The sequence below is a fragment of the Larimichthys crocea genome, chromosome XII (assembly GCF_000972845.2).
Source record: "Larimichthys crocea isolate SSNF chromosome XII, L_crocea_2.0, whole genome shotgun sequence".
Lineage (NCBI taxonomy): Eukaryota > Metazoa > Chordata > Actinopteri > Sciaenidae > Larimichthys > Larimichthys crocea.
In genome coordinates, this window is record NC_040022.1 from 2,530,739 (window position 1) to 2,551,605 (window position 20,867).

General features: G+C 42.5%; 1 protein-coding gene across 1 annotated transcript; it reads left to right on the forward strand.

Moving 5' to 3' along the window:
- The first annotated feature begins 630 nt into the window (after nucleotides 1–630).
- Nucleotides 631–16,935, forward strand: top3a (DNA topoisomerase III alpha). Its single transcript, XM_019265069.2, has 19 exons — nucleotides 631–1,119; nucleotides 3,148–3,207; nucleotides 3,296–3,369; nucleotides 3,457–3,532; nucleotides 3,871–3,979; nucleotides 4,821–4,964; nucleotides 5,079–5,249; nucleotides 5,349–5,449; nucleotides 7,642–7,716; nucleotides 7,877–7,959; nucleotides 8,344–8,554; nucleotides 8,803–8,988; nucleotides 9,688–9,817; nucleotides 10,346–10,459; nucleotides 10,558–10,723; nucleotides 10,881–11,027; nucleotides 11,118–11,240; nucleotides 14,125–14,867; nucleotides 16,068–16,935. Exons 1-19 carry the CDS (start codon nucleotides 925–927, stop codon nucleotides 16,232–16,234), a joined length of 3,075 nt encoding a protein of 1,024 aa, XP_019120614.2. The 5' UTR covers nucleotides 631–924; the 3' UTR covers nucleotides 16,235–16,935.
- Nucleotides 16,936–20,867: the final 3,932 nt, after the last annotated feature.

The window sequence follows — 20,867 nt, forward strand, 5'->3', positions numbered from 1 at the left end:
TGCCAATTTGCTGCATATACTTTTTGTACAATATATTTTATTTACTATTGCTATTCTGATATTTTATTATGTAAAGTTTGTTCTTTATATTTTTATTGTTATGTTGTCTATCGTCACTGTGTGTAATGCTGCTGCTGCACTGTAATTTCCCAGCTTGGGATAAATAAAGTCTATCTATCTATCTATCTATCTATCTATCTATCTATCTATCTTCATGTTTTTTTCCCTACAAATTGTTTCGGAAATCCTGCAAAATAAATTGTGAGATTTTTATTTCCTTTACTATTCAGAGATCTATCCATGCTGCCAGAAATAATATTTTGGTTTTGGTAGATATTGAGCCATAAAGCATAAAGCATAAACATACTGTGTCTAAAACAAAACCAAATGTACGTTTTTAAGTGTGAAACTGCTAAAAAATGTTTTTATCTCAACTCGGTTTGTACGATGAAATGGAAAAATTCAGATTTAAGGTGGAATTTCTGATGAATGTCACTGTAATAACATTAACAACTATTCACTATTTTAATTTTTATTGTCAGTATTATTAATAACACAGCACGTGCTACTTGTGTCAATAATAGATTTTAATGTTTTTATTATTAAATAATTATAAACTGCCGGTGGTTTTGCGACATTACGTCCCTGCTTTACGTCAGTTTGACGGAGCCGGGCGGGTAATTTGTAAACAGCTAACAGGCTAACAGGCTAACAGCTCGCGCTGCTCCTCATTAAAGTTTTTAATTAGCTTTTTTTTCAAAGTCTCCTCTGTTAATTAAGTCTGGGACTGTTTCAGCTCTTTAACAACGTTTGAGTGAGCCGTCAGCCTCAGCTGAGCTAACATGCTAACCCGGCGCAGAGGCAGCAGCAGCGGGGCCGCCTGCAGGAGCAGGACCGGCGGCTGCATGTGAGAGCCGGACAGGTATGCTGGTTCACCTGCTCAGGAGGTTTCCATCGGGACTAGCGGCCCAGCGGAGGTTCTTCTGTTCGGACACACAGCAACAAGCAGCAGACATGATCCGGAACCGGGCCAACATCAAGCGGGTCCTCTGTGTGGCCGAGAAGAACGACGCAGCCAAAGGCATCGCGGAGATCATGTCCGGCGGCAGGTCCAGGAGGGTCGGTACAAACCCTCCAGCGTCAGTCAGTGCAAAACCCAAAACCCTCCAGTGTCAGTCAGTGCAAAACCCTCCAGCGTCAGTCAGTGCAAAACCCTCCAGCGTCAGTCAGTGTTTAAACCTGATGAATTCACTTTCTTTCGAGCTAAATGCCCTCAAAGGTCTGACTTGGTCTCATCATCGTTAGTGAATCCTTCAAGTTTCTTTGACAGGAGTTAAATCTGACAACTTCAAGATTAGATTAGATTATATAGGGTACATCCTGAGAACTACATGCTATCTACTGGAGACTACAATTCCCAACATGCAGCTCTGGAGCATCTTAGATTAGATTAGATTAGATTTACTTTATTCATCCCACCACGGGGAAATTTACTTGTTACAGCAGCAGAGAAAAGTGTAGCATACACTACAGAATTAGAAAAAAGTAGAAAAGACAAAAAACAACAACAGACAGAAATATATATAACCTACACAACAGACAGACAGTCATATCTATAACCTACGCAACAAACAGACAGACAGACATATCTATAACCTACGCAACAGACAGACAGACATATCTATAACCTACCCAACAGACAGACAGACAGACATATCTATAACCTACGCAACAGACAGACATATCTATAACCTACGCAACAAACAGACAGACATATCTATAACCTACACAATAAACAGAGAGAAATATCTATAACCTACACAATAAACAGACAGAAATATCTATAACCTACGCAACAGACAGACAGAAATATCTATAACCTACGCAACAGACAGACAGACATATCTATAACCTACACAATAAACAAGAAATACAATCAACCTTTAAAACAGACAAGAAGCCCCCATGAAAGAAAGAAAGAAAACTTTAGAAACTCTTGTTGCAGACGCAGTTACAAATCTAATCAGATTTTATTTGTATAGCCCAAAGTACATCTTTACAATCTGTACAGGGAGTGACGCCCTCTGTCCTTAGACCCTTGGTTCGAGTGAGGAAAAACTTGCCCACAAAAAAAACAAAAACCCTTTTTTAACAGGTACAATTACAATGACTGATAAAATGATTACAGTAGCAGTGGAACCTGTGATAGAGATAGAGAGACACATGCACAGCAGCAGCAAATCATCAACTAACTATAAACTGTAATGGAGATATGGCAGCAATAATGACAGTAATAATAAAATGTAGTGGACGTCGTGCAGGATCACGGCAGCAGCCACGATCCACGAGAACCTGCTGGACGAGAGAGCACTCCATCATCATCAACTCCAGGGAAGAAGTTTAGTTAGTAACATGCATTCATGAGACATGTATGTTTGCAAACACAACACAGGCGTGCAAGGCAAGAATTAAAGTGTTTTAGCATAAAATAAATACAATTAAGTTTGAGGGAAGGAAGAACATGTTGTGCAATAGATTGACTCTTCAGGTGGCAATGAATGTGTGTTTATTCCCACACATACAGAAATCAAACACTTTACAACAATAATGATACTTGCAATCCAATACTCTCCAGTCTCCTTCCAATCCAACTCCACAACTCTCCACCTCTGTTCCTGGCGTGTCGTCTCTTTGCTCATCCTTTCATCTCTGGATGCCTGTGAGACGACCAGAGACTTAAACAGACCGGGCAGCTCCTCCAGCTTGTTGCTGGCTGCCGTGGCCCCTCGCTGGTCAGCAGCAGCACCTGGCGCCCTATCGTCAGGCTCCTCATGGTGCTCCGTCTGGAGGTCACGTAGGGGATGTGAGCTGTTATCCATGCTGCTGAGAAGTTTGTGGAGCGTCCGTCTCTCTACGACCAGCAACCGACATTGATTACACGATCACCTTTCTAAATATTTAATTATAAAACATCTTATAGACGTGAAATTTTGAAACAGAAACATTAGAAGCTTTATAAAAGTTGAAGCTCTGGCATTTTTTTTTATCATTTTCTTACATTTTATAGACCAAACAATGAATCACTGACGTTTAGACGCACCCTAACATGTCCACTAATCTTCACTATTGTCTTCTTTTCTATTTTAGAGGGAAGGGATGTCAAAGTTTAATAAAATCTACGAGTTTGAATACAACCTCTTTGGTCAGGTGAGTGAATGCAGTGAAATAATTGGACATGTACACATGTCTGTTCTTTTTGTGTTTTACTTTGTCTCTGCTGTCATTTTGTCTCCAGAATGTGACGGTAACAATGACGTCAGTGTCGGGTCATTTACTGGGTCTGGAGTTTAAAGCACCGTTTCAGAAATGGTGAGTTAAAACAGGTTTTATTTTGGGCTTTATTCAACTTTACACGATAATCATAATTACTGATGTGATTTGTATCTTTTCTCTCAGGCACAGTTGCAATCCCGTGCTGTTATTTGATGCAGAGGTTGAGAAGTACTGTCCAGATAACATGGTACAAATCAAGGTATGTTTATTTCCTCTCCTCCCAGGAGCCACAGAAAAAAAACAAATGAAAATCTTTTCTAAGTGTTCAAATGTTCTTTTTGATCCAACTAACTTGTGCAGTTGCAGAGTTACTTTATAAAATCAGGGTAAGCTACATCATTTGTTGATTTCGAGTGGGCAGCAGGCTTAGATGAGGCATTTTCTTTTTCCTTTTCATCTCTCAGCAGTAGGAGGCTACATTTTTTTTTTTATTCAAAGGAAATAATGATGAATATGGATGATAGAAAAGTAACTGCAGTTTCTACGACTCCCTCGCTCTCCATCTAACCCTCTCTGTTTCCCTTTCTGTCTCTCTAGCGGACTCTAGAGAAAGAGGCCAGGCAGTGCCAGGCCTTAGTCATCTGGACTGATTGTGACAGAGAGGGAGAAAACATTGGCTTTGAAATCATAGATGTATGCAAAGCAGGTATGATAGTAATATGTGTGGGATGTTGTTTTTGTTGTTGTTGTTGTGTGGGTGCCTCTGAACTCACTTTTAAAGGAATACTTTGACATTTTGGGAAATGTGCTTATTGCTAATAGTTAAGATGAGAGTCCGTAAGTGACTAACATGTTATATACATGGACGTTGTATCCGTGACGTCACCCACAGGTTGAGCCTTAGAGTGTGGTGGCTCAGGCTTTGGATGCAGCAATCTTGGCAGTCCTTGGTTGCTCAAACAAGTCACTTGTAGCAGCACCTACCTGTCAATTAAAGCAGCCACACTCTTAATTATGCATAATTTTAAGCCTTAATATAACTTGAACAGGTGAGTTGTATATAAATTCACCCTCAGTACAGTTGTCATGAACGGGGAAATTAGCTACAGAGACCAAAACTGTTTTTTGTACCAGGCTGTAAACATGTTTATTTCTGCTGTGAAGTTGGACGTTTAAACATGGGGACTTATGGAGACTGACTCACTTCTGGAGCCAGCCTCAAGTGACTGCAGTTTTTTCGCACTTCCACATTACCTTCACCACCACATTTCTGTAATTTAATCAAAAACCGAAGAGTGAAAACGTCACGTTGTAGTTCTACGCAGAGTATTTTCCTCTTTCTTTGTGCTAAGCTAACCAGCTGCTGTCTGTATTTACTGTACGACCATGAGAGTGGAATCAATCTTCTCATCTCAAAATGTCAAACTGTTTCTTTAACCGTGTACTACACTACTAAGCCTTAGTATTTAGAATTAATATTCATAAAGATTAATATGTTTCTGTGCCTGTCAATAATGTTCATGTATTGTTTTTATTTATGCTCTTAGTGAAGTCCAGTTTACAAGTCTTCCGAGCAAAGTTTTCTGAGATCACTCCCAACTCCATCCGGAGAGCTTGTGAGACTCTAACGGAGCCAGATGTTAACATCAGCGATGCTGTCGATGTCCGCCAGGAGCTGGACCTGCGGATAGGTACGGGATAGCTCAACAGATGTTTCATACAGCAAAAGCACAAGTTCTGTTTATCTCAAAATGTGTCACATAGAATGGAAAACCCATCCTCTCTCCTGTGCTCATCTTCATCAGGCGCATCCTTCACTCGATTCCAGACGCTTCGGCTGCAGAAGATCTTTCCAGAGTCTTTAGCCAATCAGCTGATCTCATACGGCAGCTGTCAGTTTCCCACCCTGGGCTTTGTGGTGGAGCGCTTCAAAGCCATCCAGGCTTTCATACCTGAGACTTTCTACAAGATTAAAGGTACAAACTCGTCTGTGCACGGACATGCAGATCCAATGGAGATGCAGAAGAAGTCTCTCACTCCGCTTCATTCTTCCTGTTCCTTTGTGTCTGTCTCAGTGCTGCATGAGGTGGAGGAGGACACCGTGGAGTTCAGCTGGAAAAGAAACCGTCTGTTCAACCACACAGCTTGCCTGGTGCTCTACCAGATCTGCATGGAGGTATGAAATCTCATGTATGAGTTCCAGAAAGCTTTGTAGGTAATCTGATTATTTTATATTTAAAATCTGAAGTTCTTTCATATTTTATCGGTGCTGTTCAGTGAGAAGAACCCACCTGTCAATCAAAGCATCCACGCTCTTAATCCTGCATAACTTTAAGCCTTAGTATAATTTGAACAGGTGAGTTGTATATAAATTCACCCTCAGTACAGTTGTTATGAACGGAGAAATTAGATATAGAGACCAAATCTGTTTATTTACCGGTTTATTTCTGCTGTTAACATGGGGACTTATGGAGACATGACATGCAGCCAGTGGACGTTTGAGGAACTCCAGTTTTTTTTTTGGTACTTCACAGCTATGAAGGTTGCTCCCTCGGTTATTTTACTGAATATGCATAATACATTGTTACATTACAGGTATAATAATACATAAAGCATAACAATTTACAGTTACAATCCACACACGTATTTATAATGTCGATTCTGGTTTTATGTAACGGTTTCAGTGTGTTTTGTCGTTGATCTCGTCTCAGCATCTTTCTGTCGTGAACCCTGTGCGGTCTCAGTGACTGGCAACAGGATGTAGGTGTCGCCTGCATCTATGACTGTCTCATAGCTGACGAGCGTGTAATTATCACTTTGCTAGTTTTCACTGTTTCCTGAGGAGCAAGATGTGACTGATCAGGCACCAGAGTCAGGTCACAATAACTGCACGTGCCTGCACTCAGTCAAAGAAATGTCTGCGTCGCTGCATCACGTGCATCTGGACATATTTAATTCATACAGTTAACATTCACCATTCTGCACTGATTCCTTGTTGAATGGACTTTTGACCTTGATTCCTTTCCTTGCCTCTTCTCCTCATGTATCAGTCCCTCATGTTGTGTGATGAGACGAGGAGGAGTCGAGGCAACAGGCATTTAACAATGAGACGTCCTGACGGCATCAGAGCCGTCATGTGGCACATCATCCGTCTATTGTTTAGCCATAGCCTCTTTTATACGTCACACGTACTGAAAAGACTTCCACAAAGCTCCTCTGGCAAGCTTCCTCTCTCCTCCAGATGCATTTTAGGGATTGAGGTTCTTCAAGTTGGCACACTGAGATTTGATTTCAGGGTCACAGGCAGGCGGATGGAGGAGAGGTGCAATATAGAGAAATGAATAGATCTGATAGATTTTCTGTGAAGGCTCAGTCATCTTTCTTTGAGAGGGGTTAAATGTGGGGCAGCTGGACTTGGCTGTAGATCCATGAAGATTTTACACCTTTCCATCCAAGAGGCTTCTTCAGTTCTGACCGACTTGTGAGGAGATCTGAGTATTTAGCAGAGGCGGGATCGTTAACCGTTATCGTTAAAGGTCTTCATGGATCTGCAACCAAGTCCAGTTGCCCCACATTTAACCCTTCTTGTATAATTGCTCTACATTGTTACATGTCCATGTTGCTTCCAAACAGTTGCCTTTTCTCTTTGCACTACTGCCATCGGCTGGAACGAATATCACGTTAACTGTGTGCTGTGACTTTAAAACAAAACATTGACCCACTTATAGAATTTGCTTTGGTTTTATTTGGCAATTCTGATGCTGATTGAAGCAGTCAGCCTTTTAATTTGTGTGTTTGCTGCTTAAGTGAAATTACGCACTTAATGGATTAAGGTCCATTTGCAGCCGTGATGATCTCTGTGAAGTTCATCACTTGTCAGAAAACTGCAGCGCTGCACTCAGCCACCAAACTCTTCTCTCACTGTTAGAGCTTTAGTTTGATCAGTTGCTAGTTATTCGTGCCTCTGTGTTACATGTCAGATCTCTTTCTCGTGTCCCCATGTCTGTTTCTCTACTGTTGCTATGAAATAAAGGCGAAATGCTCTTGCATAACAGGTGCATAATGTATTCATACTGAAACACAGCGGCAGAAAATCAACAGAGGAGAGCAGATTTGTCTTGACAGCATATTGATGTGATGTTATCCTGATCATGCATATTAGTGTGTATATTTAAAGTTAATGTTGCCATGGATCTGTGCCAAGTGTGTGTGCATCCACACATGTGTAACATCTTCTCCACCTGCAGCTGTTACCTCACGAGGACACGGCAGTAGATTTGAACATGTTGTCCATGTGCCTGAATAAAATGGGCTAAAAGCCACATGTAGAAAAGGTACACAAGAGAACATCCTTTCATTCATTTACAGGATCCCATAGCAACAATCACCTCAGTAACCAGCAAACCCAAGAGCAAGTGGAGACCGCTGCCTTTGGACACCGTGGTAAGAATAAAAAGTCAAACAGCCACGCACACATTCTGGTATAAAGTGTACACAGATCCAGCGGTGTTTTGTCCATTTCTGTGTCCTGGGTCTTCGTTCCAAACCCTCCTCCACGCTTTGTCCCACTCTGAACCGTCCTCTACCTTCATCTGACCAACAGGAACTGGAGAAACTGGCATCTCGTAAGCTCAGAATAAATGCCAAAGAGACCATGAAAATCGCAGAAAAACTCTATACCCAAGGGTGAGTGAATGCATACTGCTATCCACGCAGCGATGTATTGTCCTGGTCCGACCATATGTTAAATGTCCTCATTTCATCCTCCCACAGTATGTTTGAGCTTCCTTTTGAACTCCCTCAGATAGCTGGCGTGAAGCCACCTTATTAGAGCCTTTGTGGTGTCAGCGAGACGGTCAAATGTAGTTTTTGTTTACCGGGTTGTTATACCACCTCAAAGTCAAGCCTATTTTTGTACATGAAAAGACACCATCTGGCAGGGTGGCGTCTTTCAGGCTCTTAATAGATGAGTTTACCAGCAATGTCACATTTCCAAAGTGGTCCCTCTTTGTGTGTGTGTGTTTGTGTGTGTGTGAAGATGACTTGTGTTTGTTTATTTTTTCTGCTCAGGTATATCAGCTACCCACGTACAGAGACGAACATTTTCCCACCAAACCTGGCCCTAGGCCCTCTGGTGGAGCAGCAGACGCAGAGTCCGAATTGGGGGGCGTTCGCCCAGCGGGTGCTCGAACAGCCTGGGGGTCCAAACCCGAGGCAGGGCAAGAAATCTGACCAAGCCCACCCCCCGATCCACCCCACCAAGTACAGCAACTCACTGCAGGTAAGTCTGCTTCCACCGCAGTCACAGAAATGTTCTTGTTTTTTATTTTAAACATAATAAATGTTGATAGTTGGTGGCAAGACTTTTTGCCTCCAGCAAGATCAAAATATTAAACATTGATCAACAAACAAAAAATGAGAATTTCTAGCCCCTATGTTGTGTTAAATTGGCATTTTGTTGATTTTGAAATATATATTTCTAAACAACCAGACGATGTGAAGTAATGATTTTCTTTCTTCTGTCTTCAGGGTAATGAAGGACGTTTGTATGAGTTCATTGTCCGACACTTCTTGGCTTGTGTATCCCAAGATGCTTTGGGGCAGGAGACGACAGTGGATATAGACATCGCCCGGGAGACGTTCTCCACCTCTGGGCTCATGGTCATTGCGAGGAACTACCTGGACGTTTACCCGTATGACAAGTGGAACACAAAGGTATAATGTGTGTGTGTGGGTGTGTTTTAAGGCAGCCACTTAAGTTACAAATCTTTTATTTGGTAAAAAAAATGTTATTTATGTTCTGAGATTATTTAAATGTTAAGTCAACATATATAGTGGAATAGCGGATGATGCTGAGGTCATGTTACGGGTTGATGACTCAGTTCTGAGTCACTGTAATACGGTTTATCGCAGTTTACGTCAGGTCCAGTAATGCTGTAAGGTTTATGGATCGATTCCAGTATAAGACTAATTTTGGATTCCCTTTTATGACACTGTATGTCATAAATATTTAAATAAACCATTGTTTAAATTTCCCTTCCTCATTGCATCGTGATCTCACTGGATTTTCACAAGAAGATTGGATTAATTTCACAGATACGAGTCAAAATATGATACACTCAGCAGACTAAGTGGCGCAGGCACTTGGAGCTTGTGATAAAACAGCCGCTACAGCAGAGTATGAACTCTGTGAACTCACTATGCTGATGTTTTTATTCATCTAAACACATTTAATGGGAATAATTGTACCATTTAAAAAAGCTCAGTTCATTGCTGGTCTTATTTAAAGGTTCTGAACCAGTCTCATCTACATTATTATTGCTGAAGTACCTCGCTTTCATCGTGCATGTCATGTGTGGCTCCAGCTTCAGTGTGTGATACCCAAGCCTGCTCTGTCTGCTCTGTACCCGTTAGCTGATTCCAGTGTACGAGCAAGGCTCGCAGTTCCAGCCCTCCGCTATCGAGATGATGGACGGACAGACGAGTCCTCCGCAGCTGCTCACTGAAGCGGACCTCATATCACTGATGGAGAAGCACGGCATCGGTACAGGACATGTCTATGATAATTACCTATTAGAAAATGTTGCTGAAAGCCACAAAAAGTTGTTTTATAATATCAGTGTACACAGCAAATGTTATTAAAACTTTTCAATTAGATATTCTGGGAGATCTAACTGAGACTGTTTTGGCTCATTAAGTGAATTAAATACCTGATAAATCAACATATTTCATCACATTAATATTAGAATAAAGCACACCTGCCCATTGATCTGTAACAATACACCTCTGAGCATTAAAGGAAACTTATATTAGTAGAAACATACAGAAAAATCTCTACTAGTTGACAAATTTCCACCGTCTCAGCACATATAGTGGGACCCGTACACGCACAGTATTCTGTGGATGCGACTGAAAATTTGCCAATTGGGCCGTGCATGTCCACCTGGGTTGAGTTTTTGTTTTTGCACACACTGAATATTTTCTCCCAAAGGACTTCCTTCTTTTTGTGTGTGTTGTTTGTCCAGAATTAACTGTTTGTTGTCTGATGCAAACTCCTCTGTGTGTATTACAGGCACTGATGCAACCCACGCTGACCACATCGAGACTATAAAGAGTCGCATGTATGTGGGACTGACAGCCGACCAGAGGTTTCTCCCTGGAGAGCTCGGCATGGGACTGGTGGAGGGTATGTAAACACACATTAACAGTGTGTTTTAATACATAGAGATGTTTATTGGCTCCTCTTACGCTGTACTCAACTATACAAAATGTGTCTTTGTTTAGGTTACAACTCCATGGGCTACGAAATGTCCAAACCAAACCTGCGTGCTGAACTGGAGGCTGACCTCAAGTTGGTATCAGAGGGCGCGAAGGACAAACGTAGCGCGCTGCAGCACCACATCCAAAAATACAAAGCCGTCTTCATCGAGTCTGTCAGGAAGGCAAAGAAGTTAGTGACCATTTTTAGTGCGTTTTTAATGCAGCATCTGTACTCAAGTGAGCAGACTCGCGTCGTATTCTACAATGATGAATTAGTTACACCTGTGCTGGATTCAGGAGGTCTTTGTGGCCCAGGTAAGAAGAGTCATTCTCTATTGTTTCCTCAGGCTAGATGAAGCTCTGTCACCATATCTGGGTGCAGCTCAGCAGATCACTGAAGTAGAGCAGCAGGACATGGAGATCCCGCTGCCGGTCAGGAAGTGTCCTCACTGTGGGCGGGACATGGTGCTGAAGAAGAAGAGGGAGGGAAACAGGTGAGACGCTTAAAACTGTATTACCACAAGAAAAAGCTGTCGTCTGTTAATATTCTTAGACATCCATGTCTGCTAAATGTCCCCCTGCAGTAAGTTCCTGTCCTGCGTGGGCTACCCAGCCTGTAAGACAGCAGTGTGGTTCCCCGACACGGTGCTGGAGGTCAGCAGAGACGACGAGATTTGTCCCACCTGTCAGCCGTACCCTGTTCACATGTATGTATTTAATTTATACAGGATCATATGCTGTGCTTTAAATCAGACACAGTGAAACATGAAGATCTGTGCTCAGATATTTTGAATTGAACATTAGAAGAGATTCAGATGTCGAACATAAGCTATAATGTGTCAGTCTTTGATGTTATTTCACAGATTTCACACATGAAGTTCATTTTAATCATCAGAGTTCTCCTCAGTCTGAAAACAGCTGTATAATGTATAACTCTGGAAGTAGTAGTAGTAGTAGTAGTAGTAGTAGTAGTAGTAGTAGTAGTAGTAGTAGTAGTAGTAGTAGTAGTAGTAGTAGTAGTAGTAGTAGTAGTAGTCGGTCAAGCTTTGGAGCAGTGAGGACGTGATACTGGGACTGTTTTATGTTTAGAGGTTCAGTTTACTCATCAGCAGCAGCTGTGTGTTATTTTCAGCCGCACACAGCTTTATCTGTTTGTTGTGAATCTTCTGTGAAGTGTAAATAGAGTTGCAAAGGGGTGGTAAATTTCTAGAAAACTTTCTATGGGACGTTAAGCTGGGGAATTTTGGAAATATTCCAAATCAGAAACTCCACGGGAATTAACTGGAACTTGGGGGTAATTTAAACAAACTGTATCCAAACATAAATACAAACATTTTGTCATAAGCAGACAAAATAATAACATTTAAAGAGAAATTTATTTGTAAGTAGAACTCAAGTTTTAATTATTTTATTGAACAATATTACAGAGTCCTCCATCCGTGACTCAAATGTGTGGCTTCAGTAGTCTCTGGGCTCAAAGTGTGGTCCAGCTTCTACACATCATCTGTGCATGTGATGGAGGAATAGCAGAAATTCAAGCGTGCTTCCTGGTTTATTCCCATAAATTCCTGTTAATTCCCATGGAAAGCTCCAGAATTTAGCAAGCTGTAAACAGGGTGGCTGCGGCTCAGGAGGGTAGAGCGTGTCGTCCAGTAATCAGCTGATGATTCATGCTCTTTAAAATGAGTTTGCATGTTTCTTTTTACTGCACTGTTCTAAAACTTTGTGTCCTTCAGTTCACCCGGTTTCCTCTCAGCACAATTCAGACGCACAGTATCAACACGCATTTAACATATTCTTCTTATTGTCAATCCCTTATTTCTGCCATGAGCACACAGCTTACATTGCTTAGATTAATGAGAAGTGTATGTGGGCGCTGTGCTCTGCGCAAACACAACAACAACAAACACAGATGAAGCTCTCGGCGGCCTCAGCAGTGCGAGAAACTTGTCCAAATTCTTGTTTACACAAGTGGGCGTTAACCCCTTGAGCACGTGCCTCGGCTCAGTCCAAATATAGGGCACGCTCACTAGCAGCGAGCCAAAGTGCTCCACACCAGCATCTGTTACCATGGCAACCAATCTGGTACAGAGCTCAAAGTTGAGCTACAGCACTTTACTCTAAAACAATATCACTTTTTTCTCTTTTTTTTTTATATTATTTAATCAGATCTCGCACAGCAGTTTCAGTTTGTTGGATAACTTCAGAGCTGTTTCTCACCGCTGGTCGCCACGGCAACTTTCTGTATTATTCCCTTCAACCACTTTTTAAACATTCGTCATCTTTTTATACATACATGTGTACACGCAGCAATGAAAACAAATGGGTGCCTCATCAACTGAAGACATACAAATACACAATAACAACCTCTCAGACACGTCTTTGCACACGTGAAAATCGTTAAATTATGTTAAAATAAAAGTATTTTAATATCAGGGTTGAGCTCAGATTAACCACGTTTCATCAGAGAGTACTCATTCCTCCCAACATTTTTACAAAACCAGTAAATCTGGTCATGATAAACTAGACATGTCACAGTACTTATTGCTGCATTAACATCTCCTTTACCATAACTGTACTCGCTTTGGATCTAGTATTGCGTGGAGGGGTGAGGGGCTGACGTAGGCTGCTGGAGGTGTCTCTATTTGTATTGAACATAACCGCTGTGAAACAATCAGGAAATTATTTTTTTATTTCGCTGATTAACAGCTTTATCAGTGCCGGTGTTCTCATTCGCTGTCTATGTCACTCAACCAGTGCTCGCTCTCGCTCACTAGAAGCTGCTTCATGAAACACAACAGGTGGAGCATCAGAGTTTAGATAGTCTGACTTTGGAGGTTTGACCAGTCTAAGCGTCTGATTGGCGGCTGCAGCATGACGTCGCGCTGCGTGCGGCATCCGGCTGGACTTCTCTGCTGCAGGTTTCTGCGTTTTTGGGCTTTACTACACACAAATGATTGGAAAAAATCTGCGTTTTCACCGCAGTGCCTAAGACCTTTTCGGGTTGGACCATCATTATCCTCTTGGTCTGGTCTTTGACCGTTCACACTTTCAAATCTGGAACGTTGCTCTTATCTTGGAGTAACATACGTCCGTACTAGCTTTTTTTGCTGTGACAGTCTTAGTCTAGTATTTAATTGAGTGCGGCACTCAGCAAATATTGATTCCCGGTCCTCTAATGACAAGCTGAATTCACTCAGTACACACAGTGTTTACTGTAGCGAGTGTCAATTTGGACGAACTGGATCACTTTCAAACAACATCATCAAATTTCATGAATTACACCACCAGAACTGCGTATTTACAGTCCACTTGTCGTGCTTACATACATTATATCCAACACCAAACACAACATAGAATTAAACTGCAATCTGCTACATCGCAAATAAAACTAGAACAAATAGAAAAGATAAAACATAAACGCTGTTTTATCTAAATAAAACATGTCCTCAACAACAAATACAGTGATACTGGTACATGTTTGAGTTCGAGCAGTAATAACTGTGCGTCACAGTTGTTGGTTCAGCTCCATCACACATACCGAGGTCGACTTGTTTAACATTCGTCTCATGTGTGTTCAACTTTCTCCAGGTTGAAGTTCAAGTTCCGCAGGGGCAGCCTCCCTCCCATGATGCCTTTAGAGTTTGCTGGTTGCATCGGTGGATGTGATGAGACGCTCAGAGAGGTGCTGGACCTGAAATACCTCAGAGCAGGGGGTGGAGGTGGAGGAGGAGGAGGTGGTGGTGGTGGTGGAGGTGGAGGAGGAGGAGATGACCCTCGTCCACCAGCTCCAAGACCCCCGAGAGCCCAGGGTTCAAATCCTCGACCTTCTCTTCCTCCTGTCCCCTTCTGGTCATCGCAGCCACCACCTCCACCGGGTGGCGCCGGTGTCGGTGCCAACAGTGATGTAATTGTGTGTAACTGCGGTCAGGACGCGCTCCTCCTGACCGTGCGCAAGGACGGCCCCAACCAAGGCCGCCAGTTCTACAAATGCAACAGCGGGAACTGCAACTTCTTCCTGTGGGCGGACCAGCCGAGTCAGCAGGGGGCGTCGCAGAGTCTAGGACCTCCAATGCAACCATCGCATAGCTCCCAGCCTCCCAGGCCGTCTCTAGGGTTCAGGAACAACCCCGGAGGTGGCAGAGGGCAAGAAGAAGGAGGAGGTGCAGGAGGACAAGCGGGGCAGATCATGTGTAACTGTAACGAGATGGCGGTGATGCGTACGGTGCAGAAGGACGGTCCAAACAAGGGCCGGGTGTTCCACACCTGTGGGAAACCGAGAGACCAGCAGTGTGGCTTCTTCCAGTGGGCGGATGAGAACTCACCTCCACCAGGTAAGGCTCACACACACACACACACACGCCTGCCTTGAAGTTGGCTCATCATTTTGATCCAGACTGAAACATCTTGACAACTTTTAGCCACAAAGTTTGTCGCACACATTCATCCCCCTCTCTGTAACTTTACAGATCCTTTAACTGATCATCTAGCGCCACCACCTGGTCACTATTTCAATTTCCCCAACACTTATGACAAAGTTCTGTGAAGGTTCTCAGTCGTCCAGGTCAGCTTTCTTCAAGAGGGCTTCAGTCTGGGGCAGCTGGACTTGGTTGTAGATCCATGAAGACGTTTCACCTCCAAGAGCCTCCTTCTTCTTCTTCTGTTAGTGCTAGCTCGTCACCTGAGTTGTTAGAGTCACCTGAGGTCCGGCGTGGACAACAGTTCACGTGACCCATGTGTTTGTTTGAACCACATACACAAGGCTGCTATTGCTATGACTTCATTTCTATAAATCAGCCGTTCTTTGTGTGTTCAGTGTGAATTATCCAACGTCTGCATCCTAAACTGAGAGGCTGAACGTGTTAAAAACATCAGCTTGTTAGCGCTGTCTTCTCATGTGAGATCCTTTCATTTTCTTTTAACCGTTTGCAGCTACATCGAGTTAAAAACAGCTTCTCACTCTGACTTAAAAATAGATCAGTGAAACACCTAAAGGACAATCATCTCCTTTCAAAGCTCAGAATCAGACTTTATGATCTGCTGGGTTTAATTTTTACCAGTTGGGAACTTCTTCTTCTTCGGATGCTTTTGGTTTCGGTCTGAGGTATTTTTTAGGTACCTTTCTCTGAAATTTCCCCCGCACCCCAGATAGACCCATTTAAGGCAGACCATTAATACATTCACATAATAAACGAAACATTATAGACATTTGTGGCGCTTTTCATCTGATTTCCCACAGTTCAGTGTCTGACTGCATTAACGTGGCTGTCAGATCATTTGCACCGTGAGCCTGGAGTCTGTTTATAAAGCTCACAAAGCAGAAAAGATGTACACTCAGATCAAACCAGAGCGAGAGAGAGAGTCTTCTCACATGCATTTACACTTAATGATAAAGAAAAGCTGTCACAACTCATAAAACACTCAGAGAGACCTTGAGGCTGCTGTCAGCTCTAACTCGCACGCAAAAAAAAAACCTTTACTGCTTTTCTATCCACCTCATGTCGTGTTTGACCTCCGTTCTTCCCTCGTGTCAGATGGTTTTGGTGGTGGATTGAACGGCGGTGGAGACCACAGAGGGAGGAAGGGAAGGAGGACAACGGGAGCCGCCTCCGCTGTCAGACCTCCAGCTGCTAAGAAGCCTCGTACCTGCGGCATCTGCCACATGCCCGGACACACCCGAGTCACCTGTCCACAGCGGTGACGGCTTCATTAAAGACGCTATGTGGAGTTATCGAAGTCTGTGACTTCAAAATGTGGAGCCAGATTTGAGTTTTTTAAATATGTAACAGCTCAACAAACAACAAAGATTGTGAGTACGTCGTCACAGAGTTGGACAAGACTCGCTGTCCTTCCTGTAACGAGAAAGCTGTCGTAGCTGCACAGCATTTCGGGAACTCTGATGTAAAGAAAACAGGGATGTTAAAGACATTTAGTGTCTTGAAACTAGACCTTTTCTTTTTGTTTTCATCCAGCATCTTTCAGGATGAATCACTCTTTTCTGGCCTCTGGGAGGAAAGTTCAGAGTTTAATATCTGTTCGGCCCGAGCCAGTTTCCATCCTTACGGGAATTCAGCATTTTAGAAAATATGCTTCTCCGCTCTCTTGCCAAGACTTATTGAGAAGATTTATACTACAGTCGTACGGTAAATGTGAAGCCACAGCCAAGCTGTTAGCTTATCTTAGCATAAATACTGGACTCAGAGGCCTGGCTCTCTCCAAAGCTCACTAATTATTTTTATCTTGTTTTGTTTTGCCGGACTATTAAGTTTATAAGCATATTTCCTAAAATGTCAAGTGCTGTGAGTACAAGAGGAGCTCATTGAGAAATAACTGAAGTAACCTCAGTGCTCTGCAGGATATCAGAAATTTACTCAGCTGATCTTGGATCAGATTTAACCCGACCATCTGTCTGTGTTTCTCTGCATCACCAATCCTGACGTCTTGACTGAGATCAGCGTGATGCAGACGTAAATAAATGTGTATTTTAAAGTTTTATTTGTTGACGGGAGAAACTGTTTTTAAATATAAAAGTGAAAGGAAAAGCAGGTTTGCAAGATTTCTATTTTAATATTGAGTGACTGTTAATAAACATAAATGTCCTTTAACCGCCGTGTTTATTTATGTATGCTGTGATGTTGCTTTCAGTTTTTATCTGGAGTCTTCAGGAATTTTCTTTTTGCTCCGCTGGTTTTGGTTTTGGTTCTATTTTGAGTCATCGACTTTCAGCCAGAGAGACTTTGGAAAGAAACCAAACTCCAAAATGGCTTCTGCACATCATGAACATAAACAAGAAAATATAAATTTTTTACATTTTAATGCATTTTACTGAACATATTCAGAGTTACTTCTTAGTTACTTAGTTTGTGATGCACAATTTCAAAATCTTTTTCATCCCGGTAAACAACTCACACTGTAAAAATGCTTCATTACAAAGTGAAAGTTCATTCAAGGTTACTAACTGCTCTCTCTAAGAAGTCATTGTAGATCATCACGCTTTACGATTTCTACAAACAGCCACAAGTTACTCAATAAGTCAAACATATAGCAGCCGTTCAAACTTTAATCAGAACTCCAAAGAACCTTTTTAAACGACCAAAAGTGCTTCAAGAACTCATTCAGTTCCCCAAATAACCATCAATCTTCTGTAACTACTCATCCTCATCAGGGTCACGGTGGGGCTGGAGCACATCCCAGCTCACTTAGGGCGAGTGGCGGGGTACAAGTCGCACACTTTGAACTGTGAAAGTAAGCCGGAGTGCCCAGAGAGAACCCACGCAGACATGGAGAGAACATGCAAACCACCGGTGTACTGGTGAACCGTGTTCCTGCAGAACCTTCAAACAACAAACAAGGTTCTGCAGAGAACTCAAAGCGCTGCAGAGCACTTATCAAGAAGCATTTTTTAAATGCAGTGGAGTATGAAGTACAATACTTACCTCTGAGATGGAATAGAGCACAAAGTAACATAAATGAAACATTCAGATTCAAATAACAGCAAGTAACATCAGTAAATATTGAGTTAAGTTTGTGCAGAAATGGAGCAAAAATGCTTTTATGATTATATTTTCTGTCCTGACAGAAAAGTGGCGGAAAAAGCATTTGAAGGGTTGGTGTATAGGATTTCGTGCTATTGTCTGTTTTTGGATACTGCGCTATCGGCAACAAGGCGGACTCCGCCTGTGGAGGACCTGAGGCACAAGGCAGGACATAAAAGGTAGCAAAAAGATTATGATTCTGGCATAATCTGCATCCCCTAAATGTTACACACTGGACCTTTAAATACACCGTACAAATTACAGAGTGAAAGTCCAAAGTATCAAAAGTAAAACTGCTTGTGATGCAGAAGATGTGAGAGTTGTGTAAGCAGGATTTTACTGCACATGTTTGTGCATGTATTTAATCTGATAATCAACGTGTAGACAGTAATTACAGCTGTCAAATAAATGTAGTGGAGTATAAAGTGTGAAACATAACAGCAAGTTACATCATCAATTATTGAGTTTAGTTTGTGCAAAATTTGATTTATGATCATGTTTTCTGCAGGAGCATTCAGCTTCTTTACCTGAACCCATTCATTCTTTATTACAACATATATACACAGACATGCAAGAAGTAAATAGACACCTTCATTCAAATTCAAAGTGTCTGTTTACTTCTTGCATGTAAGCATCAAGAGTAAAAGTACTTGCAGAAGAATAACGCCTGTGATTATGTGTGAAAAGCATCTCACTGCACTAGTTTGTGCAAATATTTGGTACGTAAACTTGCAATCTGCTTAGTATCCAGCTGTCAAATAAATGTAATGAAGTAGTATAAATAGGAGTACTGGGAGTACTTTTCCACAGCTGGTCGTTGGTTTTCCTGCACACATGCTGCACTTTGAGGGTCTAACTGATCCCAAATGTTGACTTATTATCAGATCAGGAAGTGTGTGTTTCTCTGCAGGATGTTTTTATTAGTGTTTCCCAGAAGTGCTGCTCGAACCGGCGGCTCACAATGAAGCGCAGTGTGGTGCTGATGGGGGGTAAAGAGAAGCCGGAGAGAAATGAACCACAGACGCGTGGATTCCCGGCATGAGGCAGTAACTTACCCTAAGGTTTTTTTTTGTTTTTTTTTCCTCCTCTGTTGATATTCCAGAGAAGTGGCGGTGATTTTACCGTCACGTTTGGTGACTCATACGTGAGTCATAACATGTGGGTGGGAGTGAGTGCGCGCTGATCCGTCCTGCTGGGTTGTTTTTTCGCCGCTCCATCCTCAGCTCCGCTCCCAGCTCCGCTACAGTAGTATCCGGGCAGATAACAAGTCATGTGATTGCCGTGTTTCTTTTCTGAATTGCAGAAGATAACCTCCTGCTTACGGGAAAAAAAATCATCCCATATATCACTCTGGACTCATACCGTAAAGCTGCTCCCTGTAGTGATGCTATAAGAAAGTCATAAAGGTTAAAATGCACAATGAGATCAGAAATGACCGGAGCTGTAACAGCATCCTGCAGGATCACTGCTGGTTTCTAGAAACAGTCCTGCAGGAATATTACAGCTGCAACTTAAAGCAACATTTTGTAACTTTTTCTACCATAAAAAATAATAAAGTTTAAATCATTTTAATGCTACATTAACATGTAATCAGGTGAATGGTGTCTCATGAGAAATACTTTCTGAACTATTTCACTGATTTTTGGTGAAACTGGATCATATTTTTGTTTTTGTTTTTTTGTTTTGTGCAAGTCAGTTCTGTGATTTACAGAGTTTTCCCGATGGACAGTGAAGTAAGCACGGCAAACTGTAGCTGCTGTTAGCTCATGTTAGCTCAGTCTGTTAGCCAGGGTAGCCAGAGCACCAGGGGGGGAGTGTTAGCACGTATTCAGACAGGAACGGGGAAACCGGCAACCGGTGGTGGGCGGGTGAGGGGAGCTGAGGTGGGTTGCCGTGGGTGTGTCTATACCTGCTGAATGTAACCACTGTGAAACAGCTTTATCGAGGCCAACGCTCGCTCACTGTTGTTGTAACTCTATATCTCTCGGCCAAAGCGCTGGTACATGAAAAAAACAAAGTCAGAACACACCCACCCACAGGTAGATTATCAGAGTTTAGTCTGTGAATCCACCTGGATAGTCTGTGTTTCAGACTGTCTGTGGAGGTTTGACTGATCTGAGTGTCTGATTGGCTTGCGGGACATGACGTGGGGATCCGGTTTTCCAAAAGTTGAACCTGGCTCAACTTCTCTCCCCACACCTACAACGTTTTTTGCAGCAACCCCTGCGTTGTGGGTTGCCGGTGCAGAAATGCACGATCCCCACTAAAATAAATTGAAAAACGTCGCCGGCGTCCGGTGTCCCTGTCCCAACGGCCACTTAGTGTTTGTACTGCAGAGAGTTTTGGACCACCAAGAGGAGGAAGAGGTTTTCAGGCAAATGCTCACAGAGAGCAGTGCCGATGTTGTGCTAGAACAGGAGCTGGGCAACAACAGTGGTACTGCACTCTGAAAATGGAGGCGCTAAAGACAGAGGCTGAGCTGGGCTTCTTTCTGTTGGACGCGTAAGTAACATTAGCTGAGTTTGTTTCACTGTTTTCTGACCTTTTTTAATCAAATAACTGAGAAATAATTGGAAGATTAATCGATAATAAAAATCATTAATTGCAGCTTTAATTTAAATCAAATCAAACTCACTATAACACCACAGCTGCTCCACGTGTCAGTGAGTTATCGTGGGAGTTTCTGGTCGGGCTCATAATACAGCATGTTAAAGGGGTCAAAGGTCACACCTGGGTCAGGTGAGGTGGATCGCTCTTCAGTCCTGAGCTGCTCATCAACAACTCTTCCCGCTGTCTCAT

Excerpts from the sequence above, each read along its gene's own strand:
- top3a (XM_019265069.2), top strand. The coding sequence starts at position 925 with ATGCTGGTTCACCTGCTCAGGAGGTTTCCATCGGGACTAGCGGCCCAG. Across the intron at positions 7,960-8,343 it reads GAAAAACTCTATACCCAAGG|GTATATCAGCTACCCACGTA; the intron begins GTGAGTGAATGC and ends TTTTCTGCTCAG. Across the intron at positions 14,868-16,067 it reads TGAGAACTCACCTCCACCAG|ATGGTTTTGGTGGTGGATTG; the intron begins GTAAGGCTCACA and ends CCCTCGTGTCAG.